The sequence below is a fragment of the Camelina sativa genome, chromosome 20, assembly GCF_030686135.1.
Source record: "Camelina sativa cultivar CO46 ecotype springtype chromosome 20, ASM3068613v1".
NCBI classification, from domain to species: Eukaryota; Viridiplantae; Streptophyta; class Magnoliopsida; order Brassicales; family Brassicaceae; genus Camelina; species Camelina sativa.
The window spans coordinates 30,849,305-30,870,853 of record NC_141899.1 but is presented as its reverse complement, the minus strand read 5'-3'; the positions used below and the strand labels follow the sequence as shown (position 1 = coordinate 30,870,853).

Sequence of the window (21,549 nt, the reverse complement as noted above, 5' to 3'; positions counted from 1 at the left end):
GAGGACTGTGTGCATGCGATAGCATATTTTGTGAAAGACGTTTTGCCTGAATATAATTAACCAGCTTCATACTGCGAGGTTCAGAAACTGGTTGCTGGTCTTGGGTTGCCGTATCAGATAATAGATATGTGCATCGACAATTGCATGATATACTGGAGATAAGACAAAATTTGTAGAAGATGTAAATGGTGTCGCAAACCACGGTTTCAAGAAACAAGTGGCAGGGTTCCCGTTCCTTATAAACAAATGTGGTATTTACCCTTAGCAGTAAGGTTAAAGAGGTTATACCAATATGAACGTACATCTGAGCCAAGGAGATGGCATGCAGAGCATAGAAGAGAAGAAGGAAAGATCACACATCCTTCAGAAGCAGAAGCATGGAGACATTTTCAGTCAGTGTATCCGAATTTTTCGTTTGAGCGACAAAATGTTTACTTAGGACTCTGTACAGATGGTTTCAACCCATTTGGGAAGCAAGGAGGCAATATTCATTGTGGCTGGTAATCGTAACACCTTACAATCTGCTACCATCGTTGTGCATGCGTCGAGAGTGTTTGTTCCTCACAGTTCTTGTTCCCGGTCCAGAGCATCCAAAGAGGTCACTTGATATCTTCCTCCAGCCATTTATTTATGAGTTATGTTATGGGAGCACGGTGTTGAAGCATATGATGTATCAACTCAACAAAATTTTCAGATGCGAGCGACATTAATGTGGACCATAAGCAAATTTCCAGCATATGGTATGTTTTCTGGATGGACCACTCATGGACGACTATCATGTCTGTATTGTCAAGATAACACAGATGCATTCCAATTAAGTCGGACGGAAGACATGTTGGTTTGATTGTCACCAAAGATTTCTACCACCTGATTACCCTTATCATCGTTCAAGGAATTTGTTTAAGAAGAATAAGACAGTGTATGCTGATCCACCTCCTGTTATAGATGGTGAGACTATGTTGACTCAGTTTAGAGATTTTGGAGCACAAGGACTCCTGACGTTGGTGGTAATGGACATGATCCTGTTGACGGTGCTGGTGTAAATCACAATTGGCATAAACTGAAAGGACCGACTTTTTTTTTTAATAATAAATAATAGATATATAAATAAACTACAACTAGTGGTCCCATATCCACTAGCCACCTAACCTGATGAGACCATGGCCAGCTCAACCAAACCATACGAACCTGAGGAGCAGCTTAAACCAGAGGAAGAAGTTCTGCCAGAAGAAGAAGACGTTCTGCCAAAAGAAGAAGACGTTCTGCCAGAAGAGGAAGACGTTCAGCCAAAAGAAGAAGACGTTCTGCCAGAAGAGGAAGACGTTCTGCCGATGGAAGAAGGCGTTCTGCAGGAAGCCTTGTATGTTCCGAACGGTCCATTAACAAGATCAAGATCTAAGAGGTTCAACCAAGCCATCACTGGGCTACTCAGGGAGCTGGACAAGAAGCTAGAAGACGTGGCTCAAACCACTTTCACCATGCTCACAGCTCAAGGTGCTCGGTAAAGGGTAAAGTGTTGCTTTGGTGCTCATTTTCCCTTGGTCAAGTTTTGTCCCATTGGGTTTTCTTGACAAGGTTTTTAATGAGGCCTTAGTAACATTTTCAAACCCCCCTTTACCAGCCCAAGTCGTGGTCCAAGGTTCCCCACAAAGGCCTTGGCCCATTTTCTATCTCTTTCTCATTCAAACTTTGCATTTATTGCTATTGTAATTTCCTAGACATCTTGCATGAGCTTGAACTTGAACTTGCAAGGTTGTCTAGGGTTTTCTCTCCTCTATCTCGTCCTCCCCTTCTCCTATTTAAAGACCATGTATCTCTCTTTTATTTCTCATCAAACATTTTAATCAAAAACCTTTCTTTTACATGTTTGATCTGAGAAGTGTGTAATATCTTCTCAACTTGTTTTCTTCTTAGTGTGTCATATCTAAGTTGAATTCGAGCCTGAAGTCTTAGAGATTTCCATCTCTCTTGGAAGTTCACTTCAATCCCCTTTTCATCCGCTGCATCATTTCACCATTCCATCTCTTTCGATCCGCTGCATAAACCACCCCTTTACCTTCGATTTGATCGATCTATTGCATCTTCAACCCATTCATCTTCATCATTCCGTCCATTCACCTTCAAGACCTTGCAAAGTGTCTTCTTGGGAGCAGATTCCTCTTTAGGAGTCTATCATGTGGTATCAGAGCAACCCCTCTGCAACCAGGTTTTGAATTCCAATCGTAACTTTTGTGTTTTTCAGATCTGTCGCTTCGTCTTACAGGAATTTTATAAAATGTTTTACTCGTTCAAAAATTACAAACTCAACTGTTTTAGAACCAAGAACGAGTCTAGTATTTACGGAAGTCATCAAGAAGGACGTTGGTTTCAAATGGGAAGCTGCACAAGAAAATGCCTTCCAGGCTTTGAAAGAGAAGCTTACTAATTCCCCTGTTTTAATTCTTCCAAATTTTATGAAAACTTTTGAGAATGAGTGTGATGCCTCAGGCATAGGTATTGGAGCTGTTTTGATGCAGGATCATAAGCCCATAGCTTTCTTCAGTGAGAAACTTGGAGGAGCTACACTCAATTATCCGACCTACGACAAAGAGCTTTACACTTTGGTCCGAGCCCTACAAACGTGGCAACATTATCTATGGCCAAAGGAGTTTGTCATTCATACTGACCACAAATCTCTTAAGCATTTAAAGGGTCAACAAAAGCTCAACAAACGTCATGCGCGGTGGGTCGAATTCATAGAAACTTTCCCATATGTGATCAAGTACAAAAAAGGTAAGGATAATGTTGTTGCCGACGCATTATCTCGGAGGTATGTTTTGCTTACTTCTTTGGATGCAAGATTGCTAGGTTTTGAGCAGATAAAAGATTTGTATGTCACTGATTCGGATTTTAGCAAAATATTTCAATCTTGTGAGAAGTTTGCTTTTGGAAAGTATTATCGACATGAGGGTTATTTGTTCTTTGAAAATAGACTTTGTGTGCCTCACTCTTCTTTGAGAGAATTGTTTCTAAGGGAAGCACATGGAGGTGGTCTAATGGGTCACTTTGGAGTTGCTAAGACTTATAAGATGATGCAAGAACATTTCCACTGGCCGCACATGAAAAGAGATGTTGAACGACTATGTGAACGGTGTGCGACTTGTAAACAAGCTAAGGCTAAGGTTCAATCCCACGGTTTGTATACCCCTTTACCTATTCATTTGCATCCTTGGACTGATATATCTATGGATTTTGTGGTTGGATTGCCTAGGACTAGGGCAGGTAAGGATTCTATTTTTGTGGTGGTTGATCGCTTTTCTAAAATGGTGCATTTCATTCCTTGTCATAAAACTGATGATGCATCTCATGTTGCTAGCTTGTTCTTTAAGGAAGTTGTTCGATTGCATGGCATTCCTAAGACCATAGTTTCTGATCGTGACACTAAGTTCCTTAGTTATTTTTGGAAAACTTTTTGGTCTAAATTAGGAACTAAGTTGCTTTTCTCTACTACATGTCATCCGCAAACTGATGGGCAAACTGAAGTTGTGAATCGAACTTTGTCTACTTTGTTGTGTGTGCTTATCAAAAAGAACCTTAAGACATGGGAGGATTGCTTGCCTCATGTAGAATTTGGTTATAATCATTCTATGCATTCTGCGACTAAGTATTCTCAATTTGAAACTGTTTATGGGTTCAACCCCACTTTTCCTTTGGATCTAATGCCTTTACCTTTGAGTGTGAGAACAAGTCTTGATGGCAAGAAATAGGCCAAATTAGTTAAACAGGTTCACAAAAAGGCTAAGGAGAACTAGGAGGCCCGGACGAAACTTTATGAGAAGTATGCGAACAAAGGGCGTAGAGAGGTCGTCTTCAATGAGGGTGATCAAGTGTGGGTTCATCTTCGGAAGGAGCGTTTCCCGGAGGAGCGAGCATCCAAACTAATGCCGAGGATTGATGGACCATTCACTGTGCTCAAAAGAATCAAAAACAATGCCTACCAACTCGACCTCCAAGGTAAGTACAAAGTTAGTGGCAGTTTCAACGATTCTGATCTTCTTCCTTATTGTGCAGATAATTCGGATTTGAGGTCAAATCCTTTTCAAGTGGGAGAAGATGATGAGACTATGGCCAGCTCAACCAAACCATACGAACCTGAGGAGCAGCTTGAACCAGAGGAAGACGTTCTGCCAGAAGAAGAAGACGTTCTGCCAAAAGAAGAAGACGTTATGCCAGAAGAGGAAGACGTTCAGCCAAAAGAAGAAGACGTTCTGCCAGAAGAGGAAGACGTTCTGCCGATGGAAGAAGGCGTTATGCAGGAAGCCTTGTGTGTTCCGAACGGTCTATTAACAAGATCAAGATCTAAGAGGTTCAACCAAGCCATCACTGGGCTACTTAAGGAGCTGGACAAGAAGCAAGAAGACGTGGCTCAAACCACTTTCACCATGCTCACAGCTCAAGGTGCTCGGTAAAGGGTAAAGTGTTGCTTTGGTGCTCTTTTTCCCTTGGTCAAGTTTTGTCCCATTGGGTTTTCTTGACAAAGTTTTTAATGAGGCCTAAGTAACATTTTCAAACCCCCCTTTACCAGCCCAAGTCGTGGTCCAAGGTTCCCCACAAAGGCCTTGGCCCATTTTCTATTTCTTTCTCATTCAAACTTTGCATTTATTGCTTTTGTAATTTCGTAGACATCTTGCATAAGCTTGAACTTGAACTTGCAAGGTTGTCTAGGGTTTTCTCTCCTCTATCTCGTCCTCCCCTTCTCCTATTTAAAGACCATGTATCTCTCTTTTATTTCTCATCAAACATTTTAATCAAAAACCGTTCTTTTACTTGTTTGATCTGAGAAGTGTGTAATATCTTCTCAACTTGTTTTCTTCTTAGTGTGTCATATCTAAGTGGAATTCGAGCCTGAAGTCTAAGAGATTTCCATCTCTCTTGGAAGTTCATTTCAATCCCCTTTTCATCTGCTGCATCATTTCACCATTCCATCTCTTTCGATCCGCTGCATAAACCACCCCTTTACCTTCCATTTGATCGATCTATTGCATCTTCAACCCATTCATCTTCATCATTCCGTCCATTCACCTTCAAGACCTTGCAAAGTGTGTTCTTGGGAGCAGATTCCTCTTTAGGAGTCTATCATAACCACAATCACAATCAACAGCGGAATAACAATACCAACAACAATATCCAACAATATCCAATAATATCCAATAATAAAACCACTACTATAGCATAAGCAATATCCAATAACAAGATAAACAATAATCCAATAACCAATCATCAGAAGACATGAAACCAGCAACCTAGCAATGTTTCTAATGATTCAACTCTAGCAACCTAACAATGCCAAACAACATCCAATCGAGTCCCTAGAACATCCTCCTCTTTATTGCCTTGATTCCACGATCACACTTTGCCTTTACCTGCACCACAAACACATATTGAGATGCATGAATATTTGGTAAACACTCAGTGAGACAATCCTCCCATCTACTGGGCTATACATACAAGCAACATTGATTCCAATGTTCCAAACAAACAACAAACAAAACAAACAAACCAGGAAATCAAACATCGTCTCGCTGGAAGGGAGGTGTCGACCGACACCAGCCAAGTGTCGACCGACACTGGCCTTGGTGTCGACCGACACTAGCCCACAGTGTCGATCGATGCCCAATTTGCTGGTGTCGACCGACACCATGTGGTGTCGATCGACACTCCCTCTGCAATCGCGATCCACTCAAAGCCGAGAGTCGAATCTCCCTCCCAATCACCTCCAAATCGCCCAATACTCATAACCCAAGCCAAATACATCCATAGGAACTTGTAGCAACCAATCTCAGCAAGAAAAACACACAAAACAACAACAAACAAGCAAGAACAAGGAAATCAAAGGCTTAGATTAGCCATGGTCATGCACTCACCTCTTTGCAGGAATATTCAGACCAAAAGCAACGAATCCAACCCTCCTAGCAAGCCTCTAGATCCTTCCTAGCTCCAAATCTCACAAGAACAGCTAAGAAAACTCACAAATCTCTCTCAAAATCGAAAATCTCATTCTTCTCTCTATTTCTTTGTCAAAACGGCCAAAAGGGAAGAGAAAAGGTCGAGTTCTCCTTTTAAAACTAGAGTTTAGGGTTTCCCTAAACCAACCACAGAATCTGGACGATTAAAAATCGAACCAATCGAACCGACAACAACTAGTGTCGATCGACATCTCCTGTGGTGTCGATCGACACCCTCACCAAACTACCAAAAAAAATGGGTTGCGGGTGTTACATAAACAGAGCATCCTTTTTGATTTGCCATATTGGAAAGACCTTTTGTTAAAGCATAATCTTGATGTCATGCACAATGTGAAGAACTTCTTTGACAACCTCATGAACACCGTCCTAAACATTCCAGGAAAGACAAAGGACAATTTGAAGTCTAGATTAGACTTGCTATAGGCCTGAGCTTGAGGTAATGGCAAACGGGAGATGCTCAGTTCCAATATATCGGTTAAATGCGGCTTCAAATGTGGCTTTTTCAACTGTATTACCCACAATATGAAGTTCCCTGATGGTTACACATCTAACTTGCATAATTGTGTTGATATTAGAGAAGGAAAATTTATAGGAATGAAGAGTCATGATTGTCATGTTATTATGCAGCGAATTCTTCCATTTGCTTTTGCCAATCTTCTGCCAACAAATGTACACGAAGCAATTGCAGGTACATTTGTTAACAATGAACATATTTTATATCTATTAATAATTAATAGTAATATTAAAATTTCTTTTGTCTATTATGTAGGAATTGGTTCTTTCTTTTGGGTATTATCCACAAGAACACTTACTGTTGACAGTATCCGCAATTTGGAACAAAATATACCTATTCTTCTTTGCAATCTTGAGAAGATATTTCCGCCGTTTTTTTATGTTATGGAACATCTACCTATTCATCTACCACGAGAAGCAGCACTTGGTGGCCCTGTTTAATATCGATGGATGTATCCTTTTGAGCGGTACATGTTTCACCTAAATAAAAAAGTTAAAAATTTAAGCAAAGTCGAGGGTTCAATTGTGGCACAAAGCATTAATGAAGAAGCCTCACACTTTGCGGAATATTACTTTCCTTCGCAAGTTCGTATGAAGAGTCGACGTCCTTCTCGTCATGACGATGGTGGCGAGCAACCAACATATTCCGTATACGTTCCAAGCTTGTTTACTCAAATCGGCCGCCTTAGTGGAAAAGGGAAGAATTTTAAACTTTCAGCGCAGGAGTATACTCACTTGCACATGTATATTCTTACCAACTATGAGGATATTCTTGAACATGAGAGGTATGTATTTAAAATATGCTTATGTATATAAAATTAAATTGTTTAGAATAAATAATTTAATTACTATGAATTATTTTGTTTAACAAAATTTACATGGCTGTTATAAGCTCCTACTATCCAGAATATACCAAGGATAAACTTGAGGAGCTTAGAGAGAAGGATTTCGATTCTTGGTTGCAATATTATATAAGTTATATATTTAACTTTAATAATTAATAGAATGATATATTGATTAATTATTCTAAAAATTTATAGGTATCAAATGGAATTTCAAAAGGACTAACAAAACACTACATAACAATTTCACATGTGTCCCCAATGAGGATCCAAGGATCAATACAGTGAGAGGATAAAAGTTTAAGATGTGATAATTTCACATGTGTCCCCAATGAGGATCCAAGGATCAATACAATGTGTCCTTAAACTTTTATCCTCTCACCGTATTGATCCTTGGATCCTCATTGGGGATTTCAATGAAATCAGATCAAATCATGAGAAAAGAGGTGGTCCTCTTAGAGATGAATGGTCCTTTAGGAACTTTCGACACATGATATCACACTGTGACTTGGATGACATTAACTCAAGAGGAGACAAATTCACATGGGTAGGTGAACGTTATACACATACAGTTCGAAGTTGTCTTGACCGGTGTATGATTAATAGTGTGGGAGCTGGAACCTTTCCAAATGCTTTCATTGAATTCATGGATTTTTGTGGTTCAAATCATCGAACATTATCTCTGCAACTAAACGTGAGGCACGAAATGCGTAACAGACATTTTTTCTTTGACAAACAATTATGTGAGCTCCCAAATTTTTATGACACTGTTCGTGAGGGTTGGCAAAAAAAGATTTCTATTTCACCAACAACAATTACATCACAGATTGCTAATTGTCGAAGAAGTATGTCTACATTGAAACATAAGTCGCAATTAAATGCAGAAACAAGGATTAAAGCACTTCACTCACAACTGAACTCTGCAATGGAGAGTAACCTGCAATCAGAGAGACAGCGTGTACCAGAGATACAGAGTCCTCTTACGAAAGCATAATCTGATGAGGAACGACACTGGAAACAAAAAAGCATAAATCATTTTATTGCAGAGGGGTACCAAAACACTAGCTACTTTCATGCCTGTGCAAAGACTAGATCTTCTAAGAACAGAATAAATTCCATCTATACTGACCAAGGACAACTCATTCATAGCGAAAAGGAAATTGGTGATCATGCACAAGACTTTTTCACCAAAATATTTACCAGTAGTGGTCATTCAGTAACTCCATCTGATTTTGCTGACTTTGAAGCAACTGTCACAGATGAAATAAACTCTAACCTAACTAGAGACTTTTCTGCACAAGAGATCTATGATGCTGTATGTTTGATTGGGGATGACCGAGCTCCAGGACCTGACGGTCTTACTGCACGTTTTTACAAACAATGTTGGTCCATTGTTGGTCATGATGTGGTAAATGAAATACTACATCTTTTCAAGACTTCCACCATGAAAAACGGCATTAATCACACTAACATATGCATGATCCCAAAGATAGATAATCCAGAACTTCTATCAGATTATAGACCGATTGCTCTCTGCAATGTTTTATATAAGATTATCTCTAAATGCCTGGTAAAACGCCTCAAACCCCATCTCGATAGCATTGTATCTGATTCACAAGCTGCTTTTATTCCGGGAAGAACCATTTAAGATAATGTCATGATAGCACATGAAGTCATGCATGCTCTGAAATCTCGAAAACGTGTGTCTCAGACTTACATGGCCGTGAAAACCGACATTAGCAAAGCCTACGACATAGTCGAATGGAACTTTCTGGAAACTACTCTCAAACTCTTTGGTTTCTGCGATCGTTGGATTAGTTGGATCATGTCTGCTGTTCGATCTCCCACATATTCAGTCCTGATAAATGGCTCACCTAAGAGATTCATTCAACCAGAAAGGGGAATCTGTCAAGGAGATCCCCTTTCCCCATATCTTTTTATACTCTGCTCAGACATTTTAAGCCATCTTATAACATCATATGCAAAAGATGGGGATATAAAGGGTGTGAAGATTGGTAATGGCGTTCCTCGTATCACTCACTTACAGTTTGCGGATGATTCTCTCTTCTTCTGTCAAGCAAACAGAAAGAATTGCCAAGCCCTACGAGATGTCTTTGATGTTTATGAGCATTATTCATGCCAATAAATCAATATGGATAAATCAATGATCACCTTTGGTTCAAATGTTTATGGTTCCACTCAGGAAAGATTAAAAACCATTTTAAAGATACCGAACCAGGGTGGAGAAGGTAAATATCTTGGCTTACCTGAGCAGTTTGGGCGAAAAAAGAATGAGATGTTTGAAAATATAATTGAGAGTTAAAAACAGAACATCACACTGGACTTCTAAGAAACTCTCTCCTGCTCGAAAAGAAGTAATGTTGAAATCAGTGGCAGTCTCTATGCTGGTTTATGCTATGTCCTGTTTTTTTTTTCCTTCCAATAATTTTATTACTGAACAGAGTTTACAACAGAGTTTGAATCAGAGTTACAATCTGTCTTAGAAATTAAGGACAAGTATGATAGAGCTCCCATAAGGAGGGGTGTGAAACTACTGTTCTTGCTAGACTATCAACACAAGCATTGCTTTCTCGATTGCGGTTGGAGAACTGTATGGAGGTAAAATTCTGCTTCCAATCGCGTATAGTATCCAGGAATCTTTTCAATCTTGGATTGTAGCCATCTTCATTGAGAAGCCGTATGACATTGATGTTGTCATCGAACGGTATCCCAATCCCCAGCATGATTGTATTGCCCACACTAGAGCAGAGCATTCCGCTTCTTCAATAGTTGGGCGTCCTTGAAATTTGCCCATAGCATAGTGGAGCATTGGCCATTTGAATCTCTGATTATCCATCCTAGTCCAGAGTCTCTGTCTCCTTCATGATGTGATGCATCGTAGTTACACTTTACCCAGCCTGGTTGAGGTCTTGTCCATCCAGGACATCGCTGTCTGATTCTTGTCTGAACTGGTTGGTTGGTCGTGGTTTCCGTATGAGTTAGCCAATCCTTTGTATCCGCTATTGCTTGGTTTAAGAGTGTACTGCCAGCAGGTAACTTCTTGTTAAAAACAAGATCATTACGACCTTTCCATAACCGCCATAAGATCCAGAAAGGTTGGCATCTAAATGTTGCATCTAGAGACTTATCCTTATATAGTGCAATAAGTGACAATAACTTCTCCTCAATTGGTTTGTTTGGATCACAAAACTGGGAAATGGGAAAACCAGCCTTTCGCCAGACTTGACTTGCGTATGGACATGAAAATAACAAATGGTCTGTAGTTTCCAATATAGAACAACACCTAGCACAATATGGATTCACCTTGATGTTTCTTTTAAGTAAATTTTCTCCCACTCCAATAGCCCTTGATGCCACTCGCCACAAAAGGTGTTTTAGCTTTGGTGTTATCTGCATCTGCCAGAATCCAGATTCCATTTGCCAGTACCGGTGAAGTTGAAAACGGTGGTTGTGGTCTCTCTGGTTCCGTTCTTGAATGCATCGCCAACCAGTAGCCTGATTTTACTGTATATGTTCCATCTTTGGTATAGCTCCATAAATATGTATCAGGTGCCAGTGTTGTAGGAAGGAAGAGCTTGTATATCAAATACCGGTCTTCAGGTAGAATCAGCTCTTGAATTTTCTGTTTGTCCCATTGTTGAGTCGTCGGGTTGATAATTTCGGAAACTAACAAAGTAGTGTCAGACATTGGTAGTACCCGTGGAGGTCGAGCAGGTAACGTTGGCAGCTATGTCCTGTTTCAAATTGCCAAAAGGGGTCACAACTGAACTTGAATCTCTGTTAATGAATTTCTGGTGGGAAAGGAGCTCAAATCATCGCAAGATTCCATGGTTATCTTGGAAAAAATTTCAAATGTCAAAGAGGGAAGGCGGTCTTGGCTTCCGAGATTTAGAAAAATTTAACGATGCTCTGTTAGCAAAACAGGCGTGGCGACTTATACAATTTCTGGACTCTCTTTTTGCTCGAGTGATGAAGGCTAGATATTACCCTGATGGTTCCTTACTTGATGCAACTCCAAAACGATCACAATCCTATGGTTGGTCATCTCTTCTAACCGGCATTGCTCTCATTAAAAAAGGATCACGATTCATTGTTGGTGATGGAAAACAGATTCGCACAGGCCTAGATAACATTGTAAACTCTCATCCCCCCCGACCAATAAACACCATAAAACCAAAAGATTCGTTCCGACTACATGATTTGATCAATAATCATGAGCATAACCGATCGTGGCATGAATTTAAAACTCATGGTAAGAGTGTGATTAAATATGTTGCTGGATTTATCTTATATTTTGTTCAATTTTTTTTTCTTAATGTATTTCTTCCTTCTTTCTTTCTCTTTTTACTATTTTCAATGTTCAATTACAAATGTATAATAAAAATTTGGTGGCTACAAAAAAATAATTATCGGTGCAAATTCAACAACACTAATTTCAATCAAAGCCCAATGAGGGAATCAATCAAAAGAAATAATCTTCATACATGTATATATATTTTATTTTTAAAAGTATGCAATGTTTTAACAAAATTAACTATGATAATAGAATTATTAAATCAAAATTTTTAACTCTCTCTTACCTCCAATTTTTTTTTTGAGAATTTGTATACTCATCATTATATTTAATTCTTCTGATCCAAAATATAATTATATAAAGATCATTATAGTGTTTCTTTAATTCAAAATTTTGTAAATCTTATTACAAAGAGGAAATCATTAGAATTTAATCTAGCAATATAGCTTAAATTAAGGTGAATATAAAAGAGATTAAAAATTAAATTAATATTTGGGATTTTTAATTGCATTTCATATGATTTTAGAGGATATATATTTAATTGATACTTCAAAAATAATGTTGCAATTTAATTATTAAATGTTTTAGGTAAAGTTTGAATATCATATTAAATTTTTATGATTTGAATAAATAAAGTGTATTATTGACATTTAGGAGATTTGTTTTTTATATATGTGTTTTCAAATGAGAATTTCAAAAATACATTTTTTTTACTATCAACACTAAAAATACCATTTAAAAAAAAATTATTAAAAAGATTTTCTCAAAAGATTCTCATAATTTTATGATAATTAAATAAACTAAAATAAATTAACATATGTAATACAACTATGCGTAGGATATTACCTAGTTAATTATTAATGGTAAAGTATAAACTATGAAGTTTGAAGAATTAGTAGGGTAATGCAAATTAAGGATCCAATAATCAGTTTATTAATAGTGCAAAAGCTACTTGCGGACGCATACACAAGCCAATGGAGAGATGTCATCACCCTTCTTACTGGTAATGCTCTTGATAAGACTCGTAAATTCATACTAAGTTATGCTTTCCAAGCTACCCTCTACTCGCTTTGGAGAGAAAGAAACGGACGTAGGCATGGAGAACACCCTCTCACAGTAGAGCATCTGATAAAGCTGATTGACAAGAACATTCGGAATAGACTTAGTACACTCCCTGGAGACCAAGACCAATCCATCCAAATTTGGTTTGAAGCTAGATTTTACTGAAGGTTTTTATATCAAACTGTTTTAAAATTTCCACACAAATTTTGTAAAACGTTTATTTTTTTTTTTTTTTTGGCACGAAAAAGTCTCCAGTGGAAGGAGACTGGAGACAATTGACACGTACTCTCTTTAACTTGGCTGTCATACCCCCGCACTCGCAAGCCACATGATTCTTCTAACTCTCTCTATTCATGAACCAGGTCACCGTCAACTTAAACCGGAATTGTATCGTACCAATATTTATATTGTAAAGACTACACAAATTCTAATCACTTTCCCTTCTAATCCAAACAAGAGCGAGCCCATCAAGTGGTAGCTCTCAACAAATCTAACTCAGTATTTAAACAGGAATAAAAACAGCATGAAAAATCGACAATGCTTCAGTCCTTGGATCTTCTTCTAACGTTGCGTGGAGAACCACAACAAGCTTCTATACATTGTTCTTTTGTAAAATGTATTAAGAACTTGTCTCTGTAACAAAAACCAAAAAAAAAAACAGAAAAAGATCAATCTTAAGACAAAATGTCTACTGTTGACTCAATAGAAATGGTTTTCACTTTTCAGCTTCTTACCAGCGATTCTTCTGTTGTAGTATTCTTGCAAGCTTGTGTTTGTTGAGCCAATAACTTTTCTATCTTTCTTCTCCGTCTCTCGCCGTTTCTTCAGCTTGGATAAACTAAGTGAACCTTCAACTGAATTATTGATGAGGAAACAACTTTCAATGGAATGTAAAGAAAAAAGAAAGAAATAGACGAGTGAAAGAGGATAAAGAAGTATTCCAGGTTCATACCTTGCCATTCCAATACAACTTTTTGTTCACCCTTGACGAGTTTCTGGTATCGGTCTATACGTGAATCCTCTTGTATTAACTCCTCAACCTATAAATTAACCAAAAAAAAATGTAAAGAACCATGTCAGGCAACAAAATTGAGAATTCGTTATAAGAAAATGATACATGTAACAAATTGTTAGAGAGAGACAACAGAATCAGATCAAAAACATGACCAAAAACAGCCATTACCTTACTCCATAACTGAGGGTCTCTTCTTTCTCTAAGAAAAAGTAGATAATCACGTAACCAAGATGCGATAACCCAATGAACGCAGTCACTAGTGTCTGCAGAATTTGATGCCACTGCATTTTCTTCCAGAAAGTCACAGACCTAATGGATCATCAATTCAAAATAAACGCCGTTTTATATTTACACCAAGACAAGGATAATTTGACTAAATCGAGATGCTGTGCGGATAAAAGAGGTACCTGGTTGTATAGCTCTTCCACTCTACGTGAAAATTGTCGCTTACTTCGGATTTTCCTACGCAATATTGCGCACCCCACTAGCTGTACATCTCAACACTGTAAACAAGCTTGAAGATGTTGATAAAGTAAACTAAACCACTCAAAATAATGTTTTTTCTTTTCTTTCTAATATTACAATACCATTGCACAGGAGGATGAGATGATTAAGATGTTTCTCAAGAGCCATTGATGCATGCCGCAAGTCATTGGTTTGTAACTTTTGACTACCGATTCAGGACACTTCAACTCATTAATCCTTCAGATAATTAAAAGATCAAAGTAAGAATCTTTAATGAATAGTTAGTAACCAATGGAATCCAATTAATCAGTGATGAAAATACTAACCCATTAGAGTTAGTCCTTTTCTGTAGTAGCTCGGTGACAGCTTCTACAGCCTTTCCTTTTACAAAAATGTAAGCAGACTCGTCTAATGTATTCAAGAAACCGTTGCTACGTAGATCTTCCCAAACATCATCCTCCGGAACCTAAAAAGATCGATGAACACAATTACTCACTAATACCACAAAATGAACACACAACTAAAATTAAAACACAATTATGTTTAAAGATAAATCAGAAGCATACCCATATTCTTCCAGTACCATAGCATTCACTATCAGCATATGCCTCACAAACTTTTCTCTCAAAATACCCAACCTGAAAACAATACAATCGCCATAATTCAAACCCATCAACAACAACATAAAAGAAGGGAAAAACTTAAAAATCAGATTTTTTTCGAATATCTCAAATACCAATTTCTTGGTTAATTCATTGATTTCTCCATCTTCAACACATAAATTTGCTTGCTTTCTGTATCCATGATTACATTTCAACTTCCCTTGGTAACATTCTCCATTTATTGGACAAGGTTGACAAACATCTGAAAACATGAAATTGATTAATTAATTATTCACGTAATTACACAATTCAACCATGAAATAAAGGAATTAAGTATGAGGTTTTCGAGCTTACCCAAGTCTGAATCGATGGAATCAAAGTTACTATCGCAGAAAGATATCGTAGGGTTTGAGCTCATAGACTTAGCGAGGAAATTGCAGGTGAAAGCCACCGCACAAGCCACAAACAAAACGACAATTTTGGAAAATAGTGAAAGACATACTTAAATAATTTTTAGAATGACGTTTAAGAAAATGATTTTTTGGAAAATAGTGAAAGACATAATTAAATAATCTGATCATTTATTAAAACTATCTATTGCACAAATCAAACACTTTAAAAGCTTGACATATGATGGTTGAAAAAAAAAAAGCTTGACATATGATGGCAGAAAAATCATTTTCTTAAACGTCATTCTACTGACAAATTGTGTGAGGATAAATGTGACGGAGGGTTGGGCTTCCGTGCTCTAGAGCAATTTAATGATGTGATGCTTGCTAAACAGTATTGACGGTTAATTCACTATCCAACGTCCTTAATGGTTAGGGTAATGCGAGGTCGATATTTTAGGAATAAACATCCTCTAATGGCCAAAAAACCATACTCCTCCACTTTTGCTTGGCGGAGTATTTACTCAACAAAAGGTTTGGTGGAACATGGGACAAGAGTGGTGATAGGCTCTGGCTGTAATACTTCTGTATGGAGAGACCCTTGGATACCGGATAACCCACCGAGGCCAGCTTCTGGTCGTGGGAAGGTGTTACACCCTAATTTAATGGTTAATCATTTAATTAACCCAATCACTAAGGAATGGCATTTGCCTATTCTCGAGGAGTTCATGGATCCGGAGGAAATTCCGATAATTTTGAGTATGACGGTCAGTAAGTCCTTTAAACCGGATAGATTAATTTGGCATTACACAAAATCCGGGAAATATTTGGTCAAATCGGGTTATCGGCTTGCACGAGATTTAATAAAGGAATTTGAGTATGGACCGTCGTGTATGGCCCTTCGAGCACAAGCCTGGAAACTTGAAGTTCCCCCAAAGGTTCAACATTTCTTCTGGCAGATTGCTTCCGGTTTTCTGCCAGTGTTGGAGAGGATTGCTCATCGGGGTGTGCGGTGTGATACCATCTGTAAGCGTTGTGATTCTGTGGTTGAGACTATTAATCATGCTCTCTTTGAGTGTCCTCACTCGCATAGGATCTGTGAGTTGTCTCCGGTTTTGCTACTTCCTGATGGATTCCCCTATGGATAAGTGTATTCAAATTTAGATTTTATTTTCTGGCGCGCGTCTTCTCAGACGGAAGTTTCGGACATTTGTTATCGCCTACCTTGGATTTTATGGTCAATTTGGAAGGCTAGGAATAAAAATTTTTTTGAGGGATTAGAGGTTGAGCCAATTGATGTTATTAATCAGGCTACTAATGATAAATTACTATGGGAGGAGGCTAAAGCTTTCTCCACGTGAGTCCAGAATCCTCTGAACCCTTCAGATATCACACCACCCTCTTCCCGTTGTCAGATTGATGGATCTTTGAAGGGGTCGGATCGTTTTATGGGGTTTGGTTGGTGGTATTGCAATGGTGAGGACTCGACGTTACTTTTGGGAGCACGTTGCGTTAGACAAAGCCCTTCACCCCTTCATTCGGAGTTACAAGCACTGATTTGGGCGATGGAGTCTCTACAGAATGCTGGTATTATCTGCCAAGCCTATGAGACGGATTGTGCAGAGTTAGTGGCGATGGTGCAGGATCCAGATGAGTGGCCCGGTTTCTCCAATCTTCTAGATGATTTCAGCCACTTCAGATCTTCTCTCCCCGCCTTCACTCTTACCAGGATCCAGCGTACGTCAAATGTAAGGGCCGACTGTCTTGCTTGTTCCTCAAGATCTTTAGTTTCAAAAATATCTTTTGTAAACTTTTTTCCTCCGGTTTAGGCAACCAATCTTGGAGTTATTTTCTAATTTAATGTTTGGTTGACAAAAAAAAAAGTAATACTAATAGATTCATACCATTTGAAAAAGATGATAACTGAGAATAAACTCATCAATCTCTTTTGTAATTCAATCTTAAGCTTCTTTGGAAAGAAAAGGGACATACCATTATCGCCTCCGCCTGGAGTGTGCTGACTTGTTGATGATGGTGTTCCTATGGCACTCATCCTTCTCCTCCCTATATTTCATGATTTGTTCCATCAATTAACACTTGGACAACCTTATACTGTAATTGTTAAAACTCTAACCTGTGATCGAGAGTGGTTCATGTTGATCAGAAGGAAGAGAAGATTATGTACGGCAAAAAGAGGTACAAAGAAGCAAAAGCACTATGAGCAAATAGGTAGACTTTGAAGGAAACGTATTATTTTCCATCTCTTTTTCTTTCTTTCTTTACTTGATTGAAGACTATTATTTATAAATCTGAATGAGAAGGGAACATTCCAAAAAGAGCTGAAAAGATAAAGCAAAACCCCCAATAATTCAGTATTCTCCACCACTCATTTGTATTGGTTAGTTTGACTTCTTGTGGGGAAAAAATTAATCACTTTTTTTTTTCTTTGAATTAATAAGAGGTTCCGGGCCTCGATCCTTACATCCCTTCAGGCCAGGTACGAGAATATTTTAAATGGACTCTTCCTAAGCGTCGTCCTTCAAACCGGCGACCTTTAGACTTTGCCAGATAATTTTTATCAGTTGAGCTATCAACGCTCAAACACTTTTTTTTTTAATTTATCAATTGAAATTTTTTTGAGAAGACACTTTATAGAAAATAATATGTTTTTCTAAATATATTGCTATTGCTTTTAAGTTACTTTAAAATTTCTCATTAAAAATTAAATTAAAAATTAAATTTTAAACTCTTATTCTTTTGAATCTACCTTTATCTGACGGTTGATTTGGTATGTCCAGAAAATTTTAAAGGTTTTCTATATATATTTTTTAAAAAAATATAATGATAATGAAATTGTAGCATTCAGTGTTTTGCAAATCAATGGTTGGAGCAATCAGTATATAACAACTTGAAGGCATACTTGTTATCATGCTCTGTTTTCGTTGGCAACAGATTTGACAAATATAGTGCATCAAATTTTTAAATATATGAAAATGCTATTAGATTTATAACAAAAACTGTTCATACCGTCAGGCGGCAGATTTAGTGGTGACGGCTGTCCATGGTGTGATATGATCTGATCTTACGGCTATTTGAATTGGGAAACCGTCGGCTCCAGGTCCATAGGTGGTCAGATCCAGGCCTGGTGCCTGCAGTGGTCGAATTTGTCAAACAACTGATTTAATTGAATCGATAAAACGATTGATCATTAATGAGTTTGATTAGAGTACATATATATATATATATATATATATAATATTTTTTTTTGTTTTACAACTTTTGATGTAAAGATATTTAAAAATACAAGAGCTGTAGCTAAAATCCCCTTTTTAATAAAAGGAAAGTACATGACTTATTTTTGGTAGACCATATAATAGTTATATAGGTCATTAGTTGGTTATAGAATTGACATATTAATAATTTAAGTATAACATTTGATAATATTTTGATATTTACGGTCTACTTTGATTACTGTTAGATCTTATATTGCTTATTTATTCAATTATTCATAATTAATTATTAATAATAACAATAGCAATGAATCCACTTTAAACCTAATCGGAAATAATAATAGCATTTGAAGGAATAAAAGATGATATACACAAATGAAACAAAATATTTTAACTCGAGAAATCTTCCAAGTTCGGTAACCCTAAACATAAAAACTGTGATTTTTATTAAACTAAACAATATTTCGATCTTACCTAACAATATATATCCTACTTCTATATATTGTTTAAGGAAATTTAACAAATTTAAATATCTCCCGACTTAAATAGGATTAACTCTAGAGACCCCTTTGACGGTCAAAAATATTCAAAATTAAAAATACCACTTACACATAGTCTACACAACTTTTTATAATAGATATATGAGTCCAGTCAGTACATAATTTTTTTTAGGCTATATAATAGATATATGAGTCATTAATTGGTTATAAAATTAAAACATCAATCATTTTAGTTGTATGTAAGTGTATCATTTGTATAATTTACCTTTGCGGGTTTGCTTGATAATCGAGATTCGAGATCGAGATTTATAGGGTTCTCTTGATAATCGAGATTTATAGGGTTCGCTTGGTAATCAAGATTTTTTTTTTTTTTCAAACATTGGGTCACAACTGGCCGGCCTATTAGCCAAATTCCTACATTCGTAGGAGCCGGGACTCGATCCCGGATGTGTTAGTGCCTTCTACAAATGGACTTACCTCCTACCACTGCACTAAGGTCACTTCACTGGTAATCAAAATTGATAGGGTTTACATTTTGCCATTTTAATAAATATCATATCTAAAAGTTATTATTTGTAATATCACAATTTAAAGTTATATGTACTTCTTTCCTCAGAAACAAATGCATATCTTATTTACATATTCTATTATTATTCACCAATTAAAATGTAGTTAGTTTTATGATAAAATAAGATAAACTTATAATTCGGTTTAAATGTAAAATGTCAAGGTTATATGATGATATTGTTTAATGCTAAAAAATATATCAAATAAAAATATTTAAATTTGTTGTATAAAATAAAATTTAACCTGTGCTATAGCACGGGTACTAATCTAGTAGTATAAATATTTTGGATATACATGAGTTATACCAAAAATCTCGTAATGATATTTTTAGTAGCTTAAAATAAGAAAATAATTGCTTTTAAATTGACGTCGCAAATTTTTAAAATTTTTGTCACAATTTCATTTTCAATCTCTAAGGAGTATATATATATATATATATATATATATAATTTAGCAGTTTACAACATATAAAGCTAACCTCAAGGCAAAGTTAGAGGGCTCCAACATAAGATTGTATCATTTTTTGGATGTCGAAATAGCCTTCATTTATAATGAAACTATATAATTCTAATAATAGTTTTTTATAATATATAATAAAACAAACGAAATTATTTAATATAAAAATATAATATAAAAATTTACGTTTTGATATCTGAACCGGTGTGATTAGATTATTTTATGAACTCTTCCATAGTTCCATCTATTTAGACTAGTTCTATACTTCTTTTTTTTTTTTTTTTTGGACAAACAGATCTTGCTTTCATTCAAACAACAAGACAAAAGATTACATAGGTTAAGAGTTTTCCGAAGCAAAGCTTGGTACAACAATAAGAAGCACAATGAAAAGATAGATAAATCAACAGCATATCCAAGAAATATTGGAGACTTGGGCAATAATGCACCAAACCACAAGCAAATTCAAGGGAAGTTGATGCCATATTCAAGCACAAAGCAGGAACATGGGAAATAGTCCTTATCAGTTGACATTGGGACGTTGAGAGGATTTCCAAAGCTGAGAGACGAGATGGGTTGGTCTGCTCATTGGCAAGGAGGAGGGTGAGTGGAGGTTGAGGGTCGGGTATAGCTTGTGTGAAGAGGTTCTGGTAACCACCATTCCATGGAGATGGGGTCATAATGCCGAGTGTCTTCAGCTTTTTGCAATGGAGAACAAACTTCCTCGTTGTTTTGATTTTCGCTTGACAATGCTCGAGACACAGGGAAGATGTGGGGAGAGGGTTGGGAAGGCTTCGGTAACCTCCTCTCTTTGGAGAAGATGTTATAATGCCGAACTTCCAAGGTTTTCCGGTTTCAGGACAGATTAATAACGCTTGAGAGAGTTCAGGAAACAGGGAAAACAAAGAGAAAAGATCAAAGGGATTCCGGTAACCTTCGCTCCATAGAGACGAGGCCATAATGTCGTTCGTCTTTAAACTTTCACAATCAAAGATACTAACCCTAGATAGTTCTAATGGCAGGGTTCGCAAACATACTTTGTAACCACAGAGCAACCATGATTGATTAGGTTCAAGTTGCAGTCTTCGGACAACTGAGACCATGAATCGACATAAAGGTATACTATGGGTAGATAAAGAGAGATTTGGAACAGACCTGGGTTTTTGAGGTACAAGATTTGGGTCACGGTTCATCGTCAATTGCTTGCAAGACTCTGGCGTCAAAACAGATCTCTTGTCCAACCTCGGCCAAGTAAAACACTTGGTGAGGGGATCTAAATCCAAGGAGCAGAGAGGTGTTGAGGTTGACTTCGAGGGGAGTCCTTGAGAGAGGCGAGACGCAAAATTATCAATGATTTTTGGGATCTCAGATCCGGCGATGGATGGTTGGGAATTCGAGAGAAGCATCTCACCGAGTAAACCCACCGGATAAACCACCGGATGTGACGGAGGGAGAAGGGGAGGGTGAAGTTGAAACGTGGCCGGAGTAGTTGAGAGAGTCTTCGATGAACCTCCGGTGGATTCGTCATAGAAACAGATCGAGAACAAGCTTAGATAGCAGTAGAGAAAACGAGAGCGGAGAAGCAGTTTCC

The 21,549-nt window shown here is 37.3% G+C and overlaps 2 protein-coding genes across 5 annotated transcripts; both read right to left on the bottom strand.

The window, feature by feature from the left end:
- Nucleotides 1-10,120: 10,120 nt before the first annotated feature.
- LOC147919668 (uncharacterized) lies at nucleotides 10,121-10,798 on the bottom strand. The gene has a single exon (XM_087504047.1). The coding sequence runs from the start codon at nucleotides 10,796-10,798 to the stop codon at nucleotides 10,121-10,123; it is 678 nt and encodes a 225-aa protein (XP_087360173.1).
- A 2,271-nt stretch (nucleotides 10,799-13,069) lies between these two features.
- Nucleotides 13,070-17,609, bottom strand: LOC104771632 (uncharacterized). Of its 4 annotated transcripts, none has more exons than XR_015592919.1 (12): nucleotides 17,343-17,609; nucleotides 17,201-17,272; nucleotides 15,174-15,240; nucleotides 14,954-15,081; nucleotides 14,784-14,855; nucleotides 14,544-14,683; nucleotides 14,340-14,454; nucleotides 14,160-14,255; nucleotides 13,921-14,061; nucleotides 13,690-13,777; nucleotides 13,472-13,591; nucleotides 13,070-13,370 (listed from the first exon to the last, which is right to left on the bottom strand). XR_015592919.1 is itself a non-coding variant. In XM_019242555.2 (12 exons), exons 2-12 carry the CDS (start codon nucleotides 17,201-17,203, stop codon nucleotides 13,357-13,359), a joined length of 969 nt encoding a protein of 322 aa, XP_019098100.2. In that variant the 5' UTR covers nucleotides 17,204-17,272; nucleotides 17,343-17,571; the 3' UTR covers nucleotides 13,070-13,356. The 4 variants fall into 4 exon arrangements, 2 of the variants coding, with proteins under 2 accessions (XP_019098100.2, XP_087361235.1); XR_015592920.1 differs by having other exon boundaries at nucleotides 17,201-17,262; nucleotides 17,343-17,523; XM_019242555.2 differs by having other exon boundaries at nucleotides 14,160-14,240; nucleotides 17,343-17,571.
- Between the last annotated feature and the right edge of the window lie 3,940 nt (nucleotides 17,610-21,549).

Coding starts and splice junctions, on each gene's coding strand:
- LOC147919668 (XM_087504047.1), bottom strand. CDS start 10,798: ATGGAATCTGGATTCTGGCAGATGCAGATAACACCAAAGCTAAAACAC.
- LOC104771632 (XM_019242555.2), bottom strand. Junction 15,082..15,173: donor TTCCATCGATTCAGACTTGG/GTAAGCTCGAAA, acceptor TCATGTTTTCAG/ATGTTTGTCAACCTTGTCCA. Junction 14,455..14,543: donor AAAAGGACTAACTCTAATGG/GTTAGTATTTTC, acceptor AATTATCTGAAG/GATTAATGAGTTGAAGTGTC.